The sequence below is a fragment of the Aptenodytes patagonicus genome, chromosome 3 (assembly GCF_965638725.1).
Source record: "Aptenodytes patagonicus chromosome 3, bAptPat1.pri.cur, whole genome shotgun sequence".
Classification (NCBI taxonomy): Eukaryota; Metazoa; Chordata; class Aves; order Sphenisciformes; family Spheniscidae; genus Aptenodytes; species Aptenodytes patagonicus.
The window spans coordinates 47073879-47091159 of record NC_134951.1 but is presented as its reverse complement, the minus strand read 5'-3'; the positions used below and the strand labels follow the sequence as shown (position 1 = coordinate 47091159).

Here is a 17281-nt window from a genome sequence, read left to right as displayed (position 1 = left end):
TTGTATGTGGATCAGTGTATCATGGAAGTGCCAGATTTCCAACCGAACAGTAGTTCCACCTATGGTCCTTCTCTAGTCCCAAGCCATATACAGGCAGGTATGACTGCTTCTGAACAACTAACAGACTAGCTTTCTAACTCGAGCACTAGAGGAGGATTTTTGTACTAAGAGTCAGGTTCACAAACAGACTTGCTCTTCTTGGCCCCCCTGAATCTTTACAAGCAGTACACGGATTTTCCCAAACCCATTATGATAGTCTGCATAGTTTGAACGCAACACATACTATTCCTATAGTATTATCCTACTACACTTAAAAGAATGTTGGATTTCAGCCTGTACTGTCCCAAACAAGTCTGTACTAGATATATGTTCAGGAGTTGGTGAAAAATATCATTGGCTCAGAATCTAACAGATTTTTGCACTTCCTGAGTCCTTGGTCAATCCTAAAAGGGTAGGTTTCACAAAAAGAATATGGATGGGGAAAGGGGAGACATGGTCATTTCAGCTACAGATCATATCCATACCACACCAGTTACACCTACATTTTTAGTACCTTAACACAAAAGCAGAGCTTCACTGTAACTAAGATGTTTTACTGTCTTTATTGTTTTAGTTCCACTGTGAATCATAGAACAGTTGAGGTTGGAAGGGACCCCTGGAGGTCATCCTGTCCAATCCTGTGCTCAAACAGAGCCAGTTGCCCCAGGACCACGTCTAGATGGCTTCTGAATATCTCTGTGGATGGAGACTCCACAACCACCCTGGGCAATGTGTGCCAGTGCTCAGTTACCCTCACAGGGGAAAAAAGTGTCTTCCTGATGTTCAGAGGGAACCTCCTGTGTTTCCCTTTGTGCCCATTGCCCCTTGTCCTGTCACTGGGAACCACTGAAAAGAGCCTGACTCTGTCCTCTACACACCCTCCCTTCAGGTATTTATATACACTGATAATATCCCCCTGAGCCTTCTCTGCTCCAGGCTGAACAGTCCCAGCTCTCTCAGCCTTTCCTCACAGGAGAGAAGCTCCAGACTCTGCATCATCTATGTGGCCCTTCACTGGACTCCCTCCAGTATGTCCATGTCTCTCTTGTACCGAGGAGTCCAATAAAGGACAACTGTGGGTTATTAACATATTCTAGTGACGATCAACTATATGTATTACATAATGAAAAAATATAAACAAATGTTTCAGTAGTATTAATTAGGATAACGTTGTTTGATTTACAATAATTAATTATTTTCATTTGGAGGCTTTTCCTCCACAGTAGACTTCTGTTGCCTTTATATTTACAAATTATATTTACAAAGAGTGCATTTGGCACTGCCTTACTTGCATGAGTTGCTCAGAACTCAACAAAACCAAAATCCATTCCAAACGTTGATCTACATTTGTGAATTCTACTTACAACAGCTTATATACAAGAAGGAGATGCAATTGAACAACAGAGCCAACCAGTTCCATCAACTGAAGCAGAATCTGTTGTTCAATTGCATTTCCTTCTTTTTGTTATCTTGTTCACAAAGATTGGCCTAACTTAGAACTTCAGTTTTCAAATTCATTAAAACACTGCTTTCGGGTGCAAGTTGCAGGCAGACAACAGGCATATGGGAATTCACTTCAAGTTACCTGCTAGGTAATTATTACAAGCAGGTAATATCCTTATGAAGGGTATACTTTGAATGATTTCAGTTAAAGAACCTGCAGTAATTATTTTAAAAAAAAAAAAAAGGCATGTACAGCATTTAACAAAAGCAATGATTCTATATGCTTGGGAAAAATGAAAAAAAGCATTAGTTTAGAAACAATGTTAGATGATACAGTGAACCTATGTGACTGAGATCTACCAAAGCTGTGTTAGGCAATTAATACAGATGAAATAGTATAGTTTCTCAAATATATCATAATTTCCAACTGAGAAAATGAAATTAAAACGATCCCAGGAAAAGTTTAGATATGTAAGAAGAGGAAGTATTTCTCAATCTACACAGGAAGCTAAAAGTGAGGGTAAAAGCCTCTTTTGGCACAGAAGTCTCAGTAATGACTAGATGTTACGAGAACAAGAGTTGATTTGGTCCAATGGAAAGACCTAACATTTTAAAATGTTACCTGGAAAGACAATTTCTCAGTAGCATCACTTCCAGGGTACAATAGCAAGGAAAATACCGTTCGTTTGGTACACGCACATTAATGGTAAAATGCTGAAAAACAAAATCACATTAGACTGCAAAAGCAGCAGGTAATTCTGATTTCTCAGAACTAGGTCCGTAGACCTATCCCTAAGACATGTTAGGGAGAGCCTTTTCCTCTTTATGATTCATGTCACAAGACCTTGAAAGCTATTTGCATCATACAGTCTTTCATACCTCAGGGATTTTTTAATAAAAATTAATTATCAGAAAACAATGCAATATATTGCAAAATACAAACAATCAGCAATGTTGTGTACACACGAAGAAATTATCTGCTGACAGGGAGGAAAGACAGCACAGAAAACCCCTGAAAATAAACTGCTTAAGAATCAACTGCGATAGTTGTAAGTAGAAAGTCTGTATGCAAAATTAGTATCTACTAGATCATTTCAGAGAAGAAAGATTCTTCTAAGAATTGAACATGCTCATTGTGGAAAAAGAATATTATTGACATTTTAAAATCTATTCTAGTTAATTGATATAATTTTGTTCATCCAGATTACATGGAAAATCTGCATCTTTGTGAGAAAGATCAAAGTCCTGTGACTATGAACCCACTCAAATGAAAAATAAGGAAGAAGAAAGGAGTTGTTCTGCCTGGAAAACCAATGCATTTTGTACAAGAAAATCTTGAGGTTATATAATCACCTGCCAACACTGTAAATGCCTTCTAATGAAGTCATGCAGTAACATTTCATTTTGCTCCCAGAGGGGGAAAAAAGAAAAAAGAATCTTTTAATTGGAAATCACTTAGCTTGCTAGAGCTATCACAATGCACACATACTCACTAACTCAACCGCCTTGTCTCACTGCAGTAGGCTGAGACAAATAGCAAATTGCAGAATGTCATATGGAAAAGTTTGCCTAAAACGCTGTTTGTTGCTTAAAAAAGAACTCATAAAAATACATATGTTTACTATTCTTTATATGAGTCTTTTAGGGTATGGAGCTGACTACTGTATTCCTTAGCTCATTTTGAAAGAGGTGGTCCTTCAGGAGATGCTGAACAGAAAAACTGAAACCCCTAATTTTCAAGTGTCAAATCTTGCAATTTTACTCTGTATTTTTAATGCAGTCTTTCTATGCAATTTCCTACGGGCTTTTTTTCTTAAAGAAAAAAAAAAACCACAACATTTTGGTGTACAAATGTAACAACTCCCAAATCAGGTGCTATGCTTAGGATTTAAATTCCAATGCTTCAGCACAGCTGGAACTACAAGACTAACTATACCAACTGGAAGAAGGGATGGCAAGCTGTTACCCTAGAAGGCTGGCCCTTTGTATTTTGCTGATGCTCAGGTCTTTGGCTTGTCTTAGAAAAGCAAGTGAAGATTTTACTCCAGACTACAACCTCAAAGAAAAATTGATAAGGCAACCTCTGCTTGATCTTCCATATACAATGGCTCCAATTCCCTGTCTGTAACATGACACACATTTAGTTATCCTCCAAAAGTGTTAACAAACTTTTCTTTGCAGTAAAAGAAAGAAATAAATGGCAATTTGAAAAAAATATGCTGCTCAGCTGACTTGTTATTCTCATCAAGAAAACATCACAGTCTCAGAAGTAGCTCCATCTAAATCAAAGTAGACACAGAACATGTAGAAAACCGTAAAAGGGCTCTGTAGAAAGCAAATATCCAGTCTCTTGTACAAGCTGTTTTACAAGAGTGGCAAAGAAGAGAAAACAAACAGAAAAAATCATGCTGATTCATTCTGATAGACCCCTATGTAGAACTGAACATATTTCTTGAGTAATCTGTGAGATCTTAAGAATTGCGTGACAGCCTCTCCAGATAGAGCTGAAGGTAGGCTAAGTACATAAATCTGTAAGCCATAGAAACCAGAAGCTACAGTAGGCAAGTTCTTTGTGTCACACTGATGTATAGTGTTGCCATCTCAGTTTTAGTCAAGGCAACTCCAACATCTGATGTTCCCAGAATCTTGTCCACTGTAGTCCTGCGCTTATATGGAAAAAAACACTCACAAAAATTAGTGAAAGGTAAGTTTCCCATGGCAATGGCTTCTTCAGGGTGAGAAAATCTGCAAGGTTCTTCCAAGAATTCCTCCAAGAAAATCCAGAAACAACTAAAGAGTAGAAATAATCTTAGGTAATTTTAACAGCTAAGTTTGAAGCATGTGAGTCTAGTCTTTATGACCAGTGGAGAGATCTGGCACTTCCAGATAGCGATTCATTTCATTCTAAATAAGTCTTCTATCCCCCTTTATCATCCTCTGGAAATGCCCGTTTCTCTTTACTGACTCTGAATGAAGTCTGGCATCATTCTCCTAAATCTTAGAAAATGAATACGTGGGTGCTCAAATTAGGCAAAATCCCCCTAGATATAAAAACATTAATAATCTCAGTTTAAATACAAAATATTATTACTTTTTAATCAACCCTTGCTCTTTTCTAAATTATTAGAATCAGGAACATAGTATGTAGTAACTTTTTTGCCATCTTCCTACAGAACATAAATCTCATTCCACAATTTTCTAACAAAGGTTTTTGTCCATTAATAATAGAAACTGTTTGGCTGATTCCAGAAAGCATAAGTTCTGTATTTATAGCTGATACTTAAAGTCTGAAGAATATGTCCTATCAAGTTATAAAAATTTTGAGGCACATCAAATTACTAAATGCTGCATAGATCATTCTCTCAGTATTTTTTTTTTACTAGAAAAGATTTACGTAGCAATTAGGAATTTGATCTACTGTAAAACTGTTTTTTTTCTTTTCCGTAGAGCATTAAGATTTTAATTTGCAATAACTGTCCAGCAAATACCAAGTAACTCAATTGGAAACAACAATGCGAGTCACAGTGCCCCAAATCTCAAGGTCAATCAATAAGTGACCAAAGTAGAAGCTGTTCCTACTACACTGTTTGAACACTGGGTACAGCTGCCCACTCTATGATGTTTCTATGCACAGGGTACAATGAGCTCTGGAAGGAATGTATGTCACAGGTGTGGAGGAATGATATGGTACCCTTATTAAAATATTTCAATCAAACCAGAACCGCAGCCCTGTAGTATATCTATCATTAACAAGTACATATAGCACTTGCTAGAGCTAAAGAGCTCCAAAATCCCTCTCTGTGCACTGGGGTAAAAGGAAAAAAGTGGTAAGCAATCTGTGTTAGAGCAGGCCAGGGCACCATGACAAAGCAACATTAGCAGCTATAGCAGTACAAATTCTGCAGTAGCAGAACACATAAGCATGCAGACAAGCTCAAAAAACGAGCAATCAATTGGCTCAACAACACCACAGTGAAAGTAACATCAAAGTTAACAGTATTTCTTTACACAGAATAAATTCTCAGTTCTAACCAAAAGAGAGCGCCAGAGTTGACAGGAAGATAAAAGTTCTGCTCAGGTGATTAAGGATATAGAACAGTTGTCATACACTATATTATTATTATTGTAACAAAACAAAAAGGTCACCATAAATAAGTTCACAGCACTACAATTACAGTGTAGACAAAATATTAAATAAACTTACTTTGCTAGAGAAAACAGACCTTTAAATTAATTTCAGCTTTAGTCTCTGAATAACAACAGGATGACTCTCTTAAAAACACCAGACAACTAAAAAGTTACAGACAGTCCAACATTTTGAACAGGTACATTATAACGAAGGTTAGTAGAATTGCTCGATACGAAGAATACTCTTCCTATTAGAAAACTCAATTTTTCAGTTACTTCAATTTTAGCACCTGGGTTCAATTTTCCATGCTGAGTATCTGAATTAGATTTCCCAGGGAATATTTTAATCTCTACATTTCAGAAACACTTATTTCTGAAAATAAGTTTTATTACACTTAAAAAATTACTATGGCTTCCTCTTTGAGAGTAACCATGTACATCCCTACAAAAATCCACTCTCAAGCTGACTTAAATTGCATTTATTAATATTTAAATTCCCTCTCCCCATCCTTCCATGCTCTAATCACAACTATCTCAAATGTCTGGGTTCTACAAAAAAAATCTTCCACTTTTACTGGGAAGGACTTTACTGGGGCATAAGATTCATAGAAAGATGTGTATTGTCTATCTCTACTGGGGGGGAAGGAAGACTAATCATAAATAATGATAAAAAACTTAATTATGTTCTTAACATTTCTTGCCTATGACATGCATGTGGATATTTAAAGTTGTATACTCTACTGAACGTGCAATAATTGTGAATTTTCTATAGGCTCAAATTTAAAGCTTGTTCAGTACGATATCTATAACCATCCCTGCCCCCGCCTCCAGGGTAAATTTTAATATTATTATAAGAAAAGAAAAAAATCTTTGGACTTACTCGGAAGTAGTCACTGCAGGCTGCCAGGACTGCTTTATGTGCATGGAATTTCTGCTCTTCAGCAATAAGGGTGATATCACAAAGTATGCCATCACTTCTTTGTTGGTTCAGGGCTGCCAGGACAGCATCATTATGGGAGCTGGACTGACAAAGCCTCTGACCTGTCAGCATTTCCTGAATGCTGAGAGGGGAAAGGGGAAAGATTTTGTCAAAAAAAAGATGTAGGAAACAAGTAGACTCTGTCAAAAACATAAAATAACTTTTTCTAAGACAAGATTGTTTGATAATTCTTGGAAAGAAAAAAAAGTCATGAACCCTGTCAGGCAAAAATCTTCATATGGAATAGACATCACAAGAAAAGCTCAGTTTAACAAAGTATTATGAAATCTGATTATATACTTAAATTTAAAAACCTCAACTGTTCTGATTTTCATTTGCTGCACTGGAAGTCAGCTGGACTCACAGGATTAATGCAGAATCATTTTAGAATTAAGTGAGAAGAATAAAGGGCCTAGGCCAATGGAATGACAGAAAACTTTACGTGGCTCAAACTGATGCATTAGTGGAAAGGAGTATGTATGTATGTAACTAGTCCTACTAAAAAGAATGAAGACTTATGGTCTCAGGTGGCTGTTCAAGTCTGATACTGCATTACTGAATGTTTTCAGACCATTTCAGGTCATTTACATTTATGAAGTGTTGTGGGTTTTGCTTGTTTGTTTTGTAGTGGGGGGGAGTTAGTTTGTTTTCAAAATGCTGAGGCCTTCTACCACCTCTGAATATCTCCTTGTACGAATACAAGATTCCCATGTCATCCAGCCTAGGATTGTCTGATTGCAGCTTCCTTTTCTACAGCAGAAGGAAGACACAATATAACTGTTGATGCAAACAGAAACAAATCAAACAAACCCGCAAATCCTCTTTGGCACAAAACAGTGCAGTTTATTTGAAATCTGTGAGACTATACCAATTTATATTGCCCGAGAATCTAGTCTTTATAGAAGGTGAGTTTACAGAGAGTCATTCCTGAGTAAATCAAAGTGAAGGTATAATTTTTTTTTTTTTTATTAAGGGGTAAATAAGCTATCATTTTTCCACTACAATCATGTAATTCACTCCATACAGATGCTATGCAGCAGCTGTGTGGCTGCTATATTCTCCTTTCCCATCAACACACACTCTCTGCACTGCCTATCCAACTCCTGCACCTCGGGCATCTGTAAACTAATGCAGACCTGCCCTGCAGACTGTTTGCTCTAATCTAACCTAATATTTTTAAAAGATAAGAACTAAGATGTTACCTCTAGAAGAAGGATGGCCAAAGTGGAATTACACAGGAATAACCTGTATCCGAATTTCACCCCTTCTCTAATAGTTTAGGTTTCACACATGGACATACCCTACGTACATTTCAAAATTATTCATTCAAATGATTCTTTTTCCTTCAGCTGTTCTGTTTGTGGAAGCCCACTGTTGTTCTAAATGACAATTATCAAGAAACGTAACTTGTTAAAATACAAGGGAATTATTTCTAACAATTATTTCCCTTCTGTAACTTCTATAGCAAAGTGACTAAATCAAACTAGTGCAAGTATAATAAGCTAATTATACCTAGAGATGGTTTCTCTTTATTTCTGTTTTTATTAGCCTTTCTCCCAATGTTGTGAACCATGACCTTCATTCCTCTTGCTTTTTTAACCATCATCCAGAGGTGAAAGCCCTTTTCCACAAGAAAAGGACTATTTCACTCAATAGAAAACAGATCAGAGAGACAAAGCACAAGGGTAATTTTTGTGGGGAAATTTTATATATATACACACACACACACACATATATATATCTCTAAAATCAGGCATCTGTGGTTTTAAATTGAGCTCTATCATAATCCTTTTCTCAATTCAATGAGCACAGTGAAAAATCAATTGCCTGTAACCCTTGCGTTAACAACATATGAGGAATGTGTGCCAGGCAACTTAACTGGAATTTATGAATGAAAAAGCACTGATTCATTAAAAAATAACGTGGCCACTTTGTAGTGATATTGTCAGTTGATAAACTCAACAGCTATAAAATGCAAGGAATTCTTGATTCTCTTCTGCTGCAGAAGCGTGGCAGGGAAAGGAGAACAGAACTGGAATGATATGATGTCCCAGTAATATCAGGTAGATCTCCGAGCTCCCAGATCAGCCCATGAGTGTTAACTACTCTAAAACAGAACAACTACCAGCATATCAAGACTAGTGCAAGGTTCTGCAGAAAAGCAACTAGATAAATAAATTCTGCTGAGTGTTCTGCCTGAAAGTGCTCCCAGAAACTAATTAAATCATAAATATAAAATTCTCTGATGAGACAATGGGCAATACAAATAAATGAGAAAGGCTAGACTGGCAAGTACATATAGGTGATTAAGACTCTGTAAGAGGGAAAGAGACAGAATGGGAGATTCTGTAAGGCAGGAAGTGAGTTTGGAGAAAATGCTTTAAAGCCATTTCAAAGAACTGAGAGAGTAGTATGTCCTGAGTAGTGGAACACTACACACACCAAAAATGATCACCAGCCACCAATTCAGATGCACGAATGTAAAATGCCAGTTGCTTCCACAATCAAAAATTCCAAGTATAGACAAAGGCATAAACAAGGTAACTTAAGAGACTGTGGGTCCCAAATCGATCCCATGCATGCTTCTCTTTGCTAGAGGTAAGTGTTCCTACCTAATGAACAAAAATACTAGTTTCACTTTTCTGCTCTCTGTTAACTGATGCTTTGGTAAACATCATCCTAAATGTGAACGACTTCCTACACGCTACCAAGTACTATACCTCAGGCACCTCTCAGATGGCATCTTTCAGTTTTGCTCTTCTGAATATCAACGCTTATAATCCTGTAGGGAAAGCAGCAAGCATTCCAGCTAGAAAGAGAGAAAGGAGAGGAACATTAAAATTCAAAGTATGCACAGCCTCGGCCTTAAAGATCAATCTTTTCAGGATGTGTAATTCAAAAGCAACTTTCTTCAATTCTTCTATTGCAGAAAGACATACCATATAGATTAGGTGCATGTGAAATTTTATTGGCTAGATTGAGTACAGTCTGAAAGTGGCCTTTCCTCTAGTCTTTTCTAGAAATTCACACCCTACCATCTGAACTTCCCGCATCTACTGCCCTTGAGGCATGTCTCCTTTCTGCAAACTCAGGAACACATACTATTTAAAAAAAGTGGAAGAGTGGTGAGGAGGGATATATCTTCCCAAAAATCCCTCAATTTGAAGAGTAGGCCAGAAGCATCTATTGGTGTTCGCTTACTTCCTTGAAAAACATACAGCTATAAAAATCTTACATCTCTCTCAGTGTAATTTCACAGGCCTGTCTAGGGTCTAAGAGGTTTGCCATACACCTAAACTCATGCTTTGACTATATTAATTTTTCCTAAAGACACAATTTGGTAGGGGAGAGGGGATAGGTTTACTGTATACTCCAAAAGGCAGCTCCCACTTCCCCCAGAGCAACATTCTTGATTGACCAATCAGTGCTATGACTAAGACCACATCAACCTGGATGAAGGGCAACGAAGTTGGTGAAGGGTCTAGAGCACAAGTCTTATGAGGAGCAGCTGAGGGAACTGGGGTTGTTTAGCCTGGAGAAAAGGAGGCTGAGGGGAGACCTCATCGCTCTCTACAACTACCTGAAAGGAGGTTGTAGCGAGGTGGGTGTCGGTCTCTTCTCCCAAGTAACAAGCGATAGGACGAGAGGAAATGGCCTCAAGTTGCACCAGGGGAGGTTTAGATTGGATATTAGGAAAAACTTCTTCACCGAAAGGGTTGTCAAGCATTGGAAGAGGCTGCCCAGGGAAGTGGTTGAGTCACCATCCCTGAAGGTATTTAAAAGACATGTCGATGTGGTGTTTAGGGACATGGTTTAGTGGTGGACTCTGGCAGTGCTAGGTTAACAGTTGAACTTCATGATCTTAATGGTCTTTTCCAACCTAAACCATTCTATGATTCTATAAACAAACCTTCTGGCAAAAACAAACAGTACAGTATATACAAGCAGTATGATCAGATTTATAAACTCTATAGCTTTTTTAAAAGGCAAAATATTAAAGTCACCATATAAATTAACCTATGCTGTTTAACGAATACTGAAAGTTGCTTTTGTAACAAAAACAATAAAGGATGTTGTAACAGATAATTATTCCCAGCACCTGAATAAGGTGACAGAACTTTTCCATCTCTGCTGGTTGCCAGTGTGCCCCTGTAAAAGCAGTCATCTTTAATACAAGGGTTTTTTTCTGCTTTCCAATCAAAATGATGCCCTATTCCAGGTGCTATCAGAGGCTTCCACTGAGATCAATACTGAAACACCACAAACACCCTTTTGTAGTGTTACTAATTAAGCAAAAAAAAGTACAAATAATCCAGTTCTTTGCTTATATTAATTTGTTCTTAATTTTGCCCCTTCATCTCACACTGACTGGTAGTTTTACTTTGAAAGCCACTACACTAATTTCAGGGAGACTCTGCAATGGGTATGTAAAGGCAGAATTAAGCCCTTAGTCGTTCCCCAGATAACAAACAAACAAGCAACCTGCAAGAAAGGACTATTAATCCTTTTCCTATCCTCCTGAATTACAATTCTTCATTCTCCAGACAAAACTACAGTTCCTACTGGCCAGAAAGGCACAGTGACATCTACCTTTCTGCACGTGCTGTCACCTGCACCACAGCAGTGGAAGGACCAAGTAGAACTATCCAAGAGTTTTGAATTTTGGAGGCTGATAACTTTGTTTGGCTGGATTGTCTTGAATACAGTACAAGGAACACTCTTGAAAATTCCTTGTAGATTTCAAGTCCTTACTCCAAACCACAGAAGGAGCAGCCACTCAGTTTAGATACAATTGTGTGTTTAGCTAGGTGAAATGTAGTTTTTCTCCACCTCATTCTCAAAAACAGCAACGTCTAAAACTTCAGCCTGGGACAGGCACCTGGCATAGAAAACTACATCCTGAACAGCTGAAGTGTCCAAAGAAGTAAGTTATTGAAAACAGGGTTGTATGACAAATTGTTAACTGGTGTAACAGCCAGCACAGCCGACACATGACATTTCAACTTCATGTATCAGGTATAAAAGAAAAAATAGATTTTAATAGAATAGTCAAAGGAAAGGTACAGTACTTTGGCTGCTTATTTAAACCATATGTGGATCGTTTAACGTAACACTGTGACAACGAAGTATTACAATTCAGCAAAATTTGAAGAATGGAAATGTTTGCATATTTTTCTCCCTTTTCCCAAAAGGTTATAATGCTGAGCAAGGGGGTGAGGTCATTGAGAACTTAGGCCAATGATTCAGCTGAATGCTCAGCAAATTGGTATGCAGTGCTTCCCAATGATGGTTTCAGAACATTTCACTCTCACCATCAACTCGGTTTCTAGTTACATTAAGCAAATTCACTTTATCCTTCAAGAGACAGAAAAACACAGCATATTAAGTTAGTGGTCCAGGTGCTGGCAACTAATGAAGCAAACACATTTCCTGATCGATGTACCTGCTATTGTATATACCCATATATGACCTATGCAACATTTCAGTGGTCAGAACAGGCTTCTAAGTTCAAACTTTGCATTCGTCAGTACCAAAAGGAAAGACTCAACAGTTAACTTGACTGATACACACAAAAGTTTTAACTAGGTCCTTAAATGGCCTAAGTCCTACACCAGAACTGCTAATACAGAACTAATATCCGTAACTATTACACCATTACAACATCCATATAAATGCCAGCACTACCCATACTGGCACAAAGAATTCTAGAGCAAAAATTCCTTACTTCACCACAGTTGTGAATATGGACATCCAAATCAAGGGTTTGAACTCTGCTGTTTGGAGAGACAGCGGCCAGAAGCAACTCACCTCAGATATGCAGAATTCCTTGTATCATAAACCAATGCATTACAAACAGAAAACAGAAGTATACTTAAGGAGGTGCCTGAATATTCAGCTAAAACAAATGAGAACTTTTACAATAATCAAGTCTATGCAGATATACTTATCAGACATTCTGATGAAATATATAAAACATAACATATACAATATGTAATATATAAAAAAAATATGTATACAAAACACCTGCATAAGAATAAGGATTCCAGATTCTTATTCCATAAGAATAAGATTTCCAGGATGCCCCATCCCTGGAAACATTTCAGGTCAGGCTGGACAGGGCTCTGAGCAACCTGATCTAGTTGAAGATGTCCCTACCCACGGCAGGGGGGTTGGACTAGATGACCTTTAGAGGTCTCTTCCAACCCAAACTATTCTATGACTCTATGATTCTAAGAATAAAGAACATAACTTATTGGTTTTCTAGCCACTGTCCAAGTCTAAAGCAACTCACCCTGATATCACATCTGAACAAGGTTACTTTTTTCAGTCTCAGGGGATCAGAACTTAACACTTTCTGAAGAATGAAGAAAAAAAGCCATTCTTCTCCTAGGAATTCAAGTTTCAGAATAGGAAAAATCTCTCAGATGACTTCAAACAGCTTGACAGCATTTTCAAGGGGCTTTCATCAAGGTTTGCAAAAGATGTCTAGGATACACTGCCTTGTTTTTTCCACATTGTTCGACTTGTTTTCATGCCACTCTGCAATCACATCCAGAGGCACCTCAAAGCATGGGCCTAACTGGGCCCTTGAGTGCACATAGGCTACTAAGGACTTTCTCTCTGCTTCTGTCCCTCTCACGATCCAGAGTCAGCACTACCAGAAATACAGTTCAATAAACTGTTAAGCTTCTCGACCAAATCACCCCGAGTTTCGGCAGGCCACCCTCCTTCCTACTCATCACAGCACTGCACAAACAAGCATTCTTGTAATGATAAACTCCCCTGAAAACAGTAGAGCCCAATTCACATTTTTATAAACATGGGTAGGAAACGTGAATCAATTTTTCTTCATCATCTTCTCTAATCTGCCAGTTTTTTAAGTCAAGAAATGTCCAACAGTCCTGATATTGCTGGCTGCAATTAGGAAATCCTACACCAGCCAGAGACTGGCAGGGAAGAAATTCAAGCTTTCTCTGACTTTTTCAAGAGGTCCAAACTCTCTGGCCCACAAAAAAAAAAAAAAAACAAGCAGCAGTGAAAGCAAACAGGAGAGGGGCCAAGGCCTGGAGGAAAAAGTGTTCCTTCTAAAATAACTAAGGCATATGCTGCAAAGAATTACAAAACATCCAAACAGTCCCATATTGAGTTCAATGTTTTACTCAGACAAATCAATCTTTCCTAAATTTTGCCATATGTCTTTTCTCCTCCCAAGTGCCATCACAGCATGCCTCACTTTTTATTAAATCTACATCACATATACAAGAGAACTATGACAGTGTGTAAATCATTTAAACAATACTGCACTGATTTTCTTTAGCAATATAGAATTACTTAATGCAGCTCAAAATTTTTAATAATTGGAAATTCTGATGTATTTATTTATCCTTGTTAAAAAAAGAAAAAAAAAGAAAAAAAAAAGAGGCACTTCCATCTGTTGCATGGACGTGCTGTGCCAGGACAGTTCCAAAATCCTTTGTACCAAGAGTTTTCTTCTGTTTCAGATAGCTGGATCCACCTTCTCTATGTAAACTAACTGTCATCGGTACATAAGGAAGTTCTTTGTGTTAGAATGTTTAAGACATACTATTGTCTTTCTATTTAACTACTTCAAGTAATTAAATTGGTTTAAAAGATTAGTTTACAAATTTAAGGATAAGACTTTTGGTTTAAATGGAAAACTTTAATTCCACCTAAACCCTTCTGTTCTAGTGAAATACTCCATTATGCTGGAGATTAACAGGAAAAGTATAGGCCAAACAGAAAATGCTCACTAGATCTTAGGTTTGAGATACATGCTAAATTTGCCATAAAACGTTGTTTTGTATATTACTTCTTTGAGACATTCACTTCTTACAAGTTTACGATGAAGATCGCTAACCACTGATCCTATTACATTTTACAACTTTTATTTGTTCACATCCTAGAAAAGTGCAAAAATTAAAAATTTGCAAACAAAAAATCTAGTAATGATCCAGTTAGAGCTGAAAGAATACAACAATAATTCAGTGGGGAATGGGGGGAAACCAGTAGTTTTCCATGAAAACACAGTATACCTAGGGATTTCAACCACCCCCTCCTACAGCAGGCGGTTCTTCACTCTCCCAGTCCCTGCCTTTGCCTTCTGCGGCTTGGGCGGTGTGGCTTGAGCACCTGCCGGTGAAGACTGAGGCAGAAAAGTCATTGAGTACCTCCACCTTCTTCATATCCCCTGGGTAACCAGGTCTCCCATTTCATAAATTATTATGTCCAACTAATATATCAAAACAACGTTTGTTCTGTGGCAGCCTCACAAAATGTCAGTCTTCCTATACATTTTTTGTCTTAGTCTTATGATGCAGCATAGTAAAAAGTAGGGTTTTTTACTCTCTCAGGAACAGTGTGCCACTCTGCTGCATCCATCACATATTGCCAGGCTATGCTTCCTCTCTAACCTAAATCAGCAGTGTAGTTCAAGAACTATTTTTTTCGAAGATTACTAAAAAATAGTATTTAAGTAAGCAGTATTTCTTCCTTTAATTTAGTCGATTATAATATTGTTTTGGAAATACTAGACAAAGCAGTTTATTTCCAAAAAGCATTTACTGGCAGAATGCACGGGTACTTTTTCAGAAGCAGCTCTCATTCATTTAAGTTAGTTTACTCCTGAGGAACCAATACCACATTCAAGATTTACACAGAATGCATCTGAGACATTGAGAGATTTCAGTTACACCTTTTCTCATAATTTTGGGTTTTTTTCCTTGTGTCATTTAGAAATGAATTGCAGGAAAGAAAGTATTTCTGATTAATTCTTGAAACTACATGCCAACAGAATACTGATTGGATTAAGGGGGGGAGGGGTGCTGGAAATCAAAACAAATCTCACATTTTGCCTAGTTTACTACTGAAAATAACTTGAATGCCACAAAATTCACTATTTTTCCCGCCAAGTAGTAAGGGGGTTTTTTTTTAGCTCACATATCCAATTTTACAGAGGGACTTAAGTCATAGTCCAGCTCATCACAGAACTAATTCTGCAGCTACTACTTCAGAGTTCAGCTTAATACAATATTCAAGAGATACTGAAAGATGCTTTTATAGACAGAAGAGATCCTCTCTTGCAAACACGGCCAGTATCAGAACTCCTTTAAAAGACAGGTCAGAAAATTACATGGCAACTGATACCTTCTTCCCCCCCTAAAGAAAAGAGTGTAACTATGAAGAGCTGCAACACAAAATTTGAGCCAAATATCTTTCAAACAGCTCACTGAGATCCACACAGCTATCATACATAAATCTTCACTGCAACCAGATGCCACATCCCGGCTCCTTTGATGATCTGCATTTGGAGTGAGGTAGGAGAGCAGGCTGCTGAAAACCCTTGGTGATGCCTTCAGGTGGAATGAAGCAGCTACTGCTTCGTCCCCCACAAGTGCCCCTGCTGCTTCAGAACCACTCAGAGTGACAGAAAGACTGGCTTGCCTTTCTGGGAAGATCTATGTTCTTCACCTCCTAATACAGGATGCGGTGAGAAAGTTTGGGAACTGTGTAGTCCTTTACACTAGTACCACTTAAGGCTTTCACCCAGTTAATCACAAATAAGGTTGCTGATCTTCTATTTACCACTAAACTTCACAGAATCGCACTGCGTTAGTTAAGTATTACTCTGCCTATAACTCCTCCAGTGTGTGGAAAGCCCTCCAATTTCTCCTCCTTTAATTTTTTTACTTTGAATTGGGAAAGTCACTCATTTATCTATTTCCACATTATCTAAAACAATACTGCCTATCAAAAATCTATTTTAAATAATCAATTTTAACACTCATTCAAACCAGCTAGCCAAACCCTGAGGATTTAAGTAAAGATTTTAATCTCATTTCACATATGTAGCTTTTAGTTATCTTCCTAAACTGAGGTGGTCTCACTTGTCAGTAACCATTAAAACCTGTTGATTTGTAAAACTTCCAACTGTGATTTTTTTTTTGTTTCTGTGAGTACAGATAATGTATCTTTCCAGTTAGCAATATTTCATTTAGATATATTTATTAATATTCTTACTTTTGACTCTTAAGTTATATTGGAAAATGGTGAATCAACATTACTTTCATTAAATTTGCAGTGTGCCAAACTAGATAGAAACTTACGAAAATTCACATACACAAAAATGTTAACTAGACTAGAAATACTCAATATATAAAGAATTCAAAAGAGATTTTGCATTTTTAAGTAGTTATCTTCAATCAGTTATCTTCCTTCCCTCAAGTCACTCCTTTTCAAAATGTGTATTTTAAGTATTGAAAAACAATTTCACTTAAACTCACACTTCTTCACTTTAAGTTAGAAGAAATAATAACATACACCAGGTGCAAAAATGAACTGAAGGGATTGTAAGCATCACATTACTCTTTCCTGTAGAAAAGCAAAATTTTGAACCAACTAGACATATCATGAAGATAAGGCATTTGGACTCTGTGAAATGTTATTTTCCCTTTGACAACTTCAAATATCTGGTTTAAAGTTGGTCTTTATTTAAAAGGAAAATGCAACATTTAAAAACTATCAGAAGTACACTACATCCATTTCCTTCCAGAATGACTTCATAGCACATCCTGAAGGAGACTGTCACGGATGCAGAATACGACCATTAAGATTTACCCATGGCAATTTTCTGTCCCAGTTTAGATCCTTATTCCTAGGAGCTTCTGGTTTTGC

At 37.4% G+C, this 17281-nt stretch overlaps 1 protein-coding gene across 4 annotated transcripts in view; it reads right to left on the bottom strand.

Moving 5' to 3' along the window:
* The window catches only part of KLHL32 (kelch like family member 32), a 127572-nt gene that overhangs the window by 87060 nt on the left and 23231 nt on the right, over positions 1–17281 (bottom strand). For 3 of the 4 annotated variants that reach the window (XM_076333267.1, XM_076333272.1, XM_076333268.1), the window contains 2 exons: positions 9310–9398; positions 6491–6671 (listed from right to left, as the gene is read on the bottom strand). In XM_076333267.1, coding sequence (XP_076189382.1) covers positions 6491–6671; positions 9310–9332 — 204 coding nt within the window. In that variant the 5' untranslated portion in view covers positions 9333–9398. The remainder of the gene's footprint in view (positions 1–6490; positions 6672–9309; positions 9399–17281) is intronic. The other variant, XM_076333269.1, reaches the window with a different exon arrangement.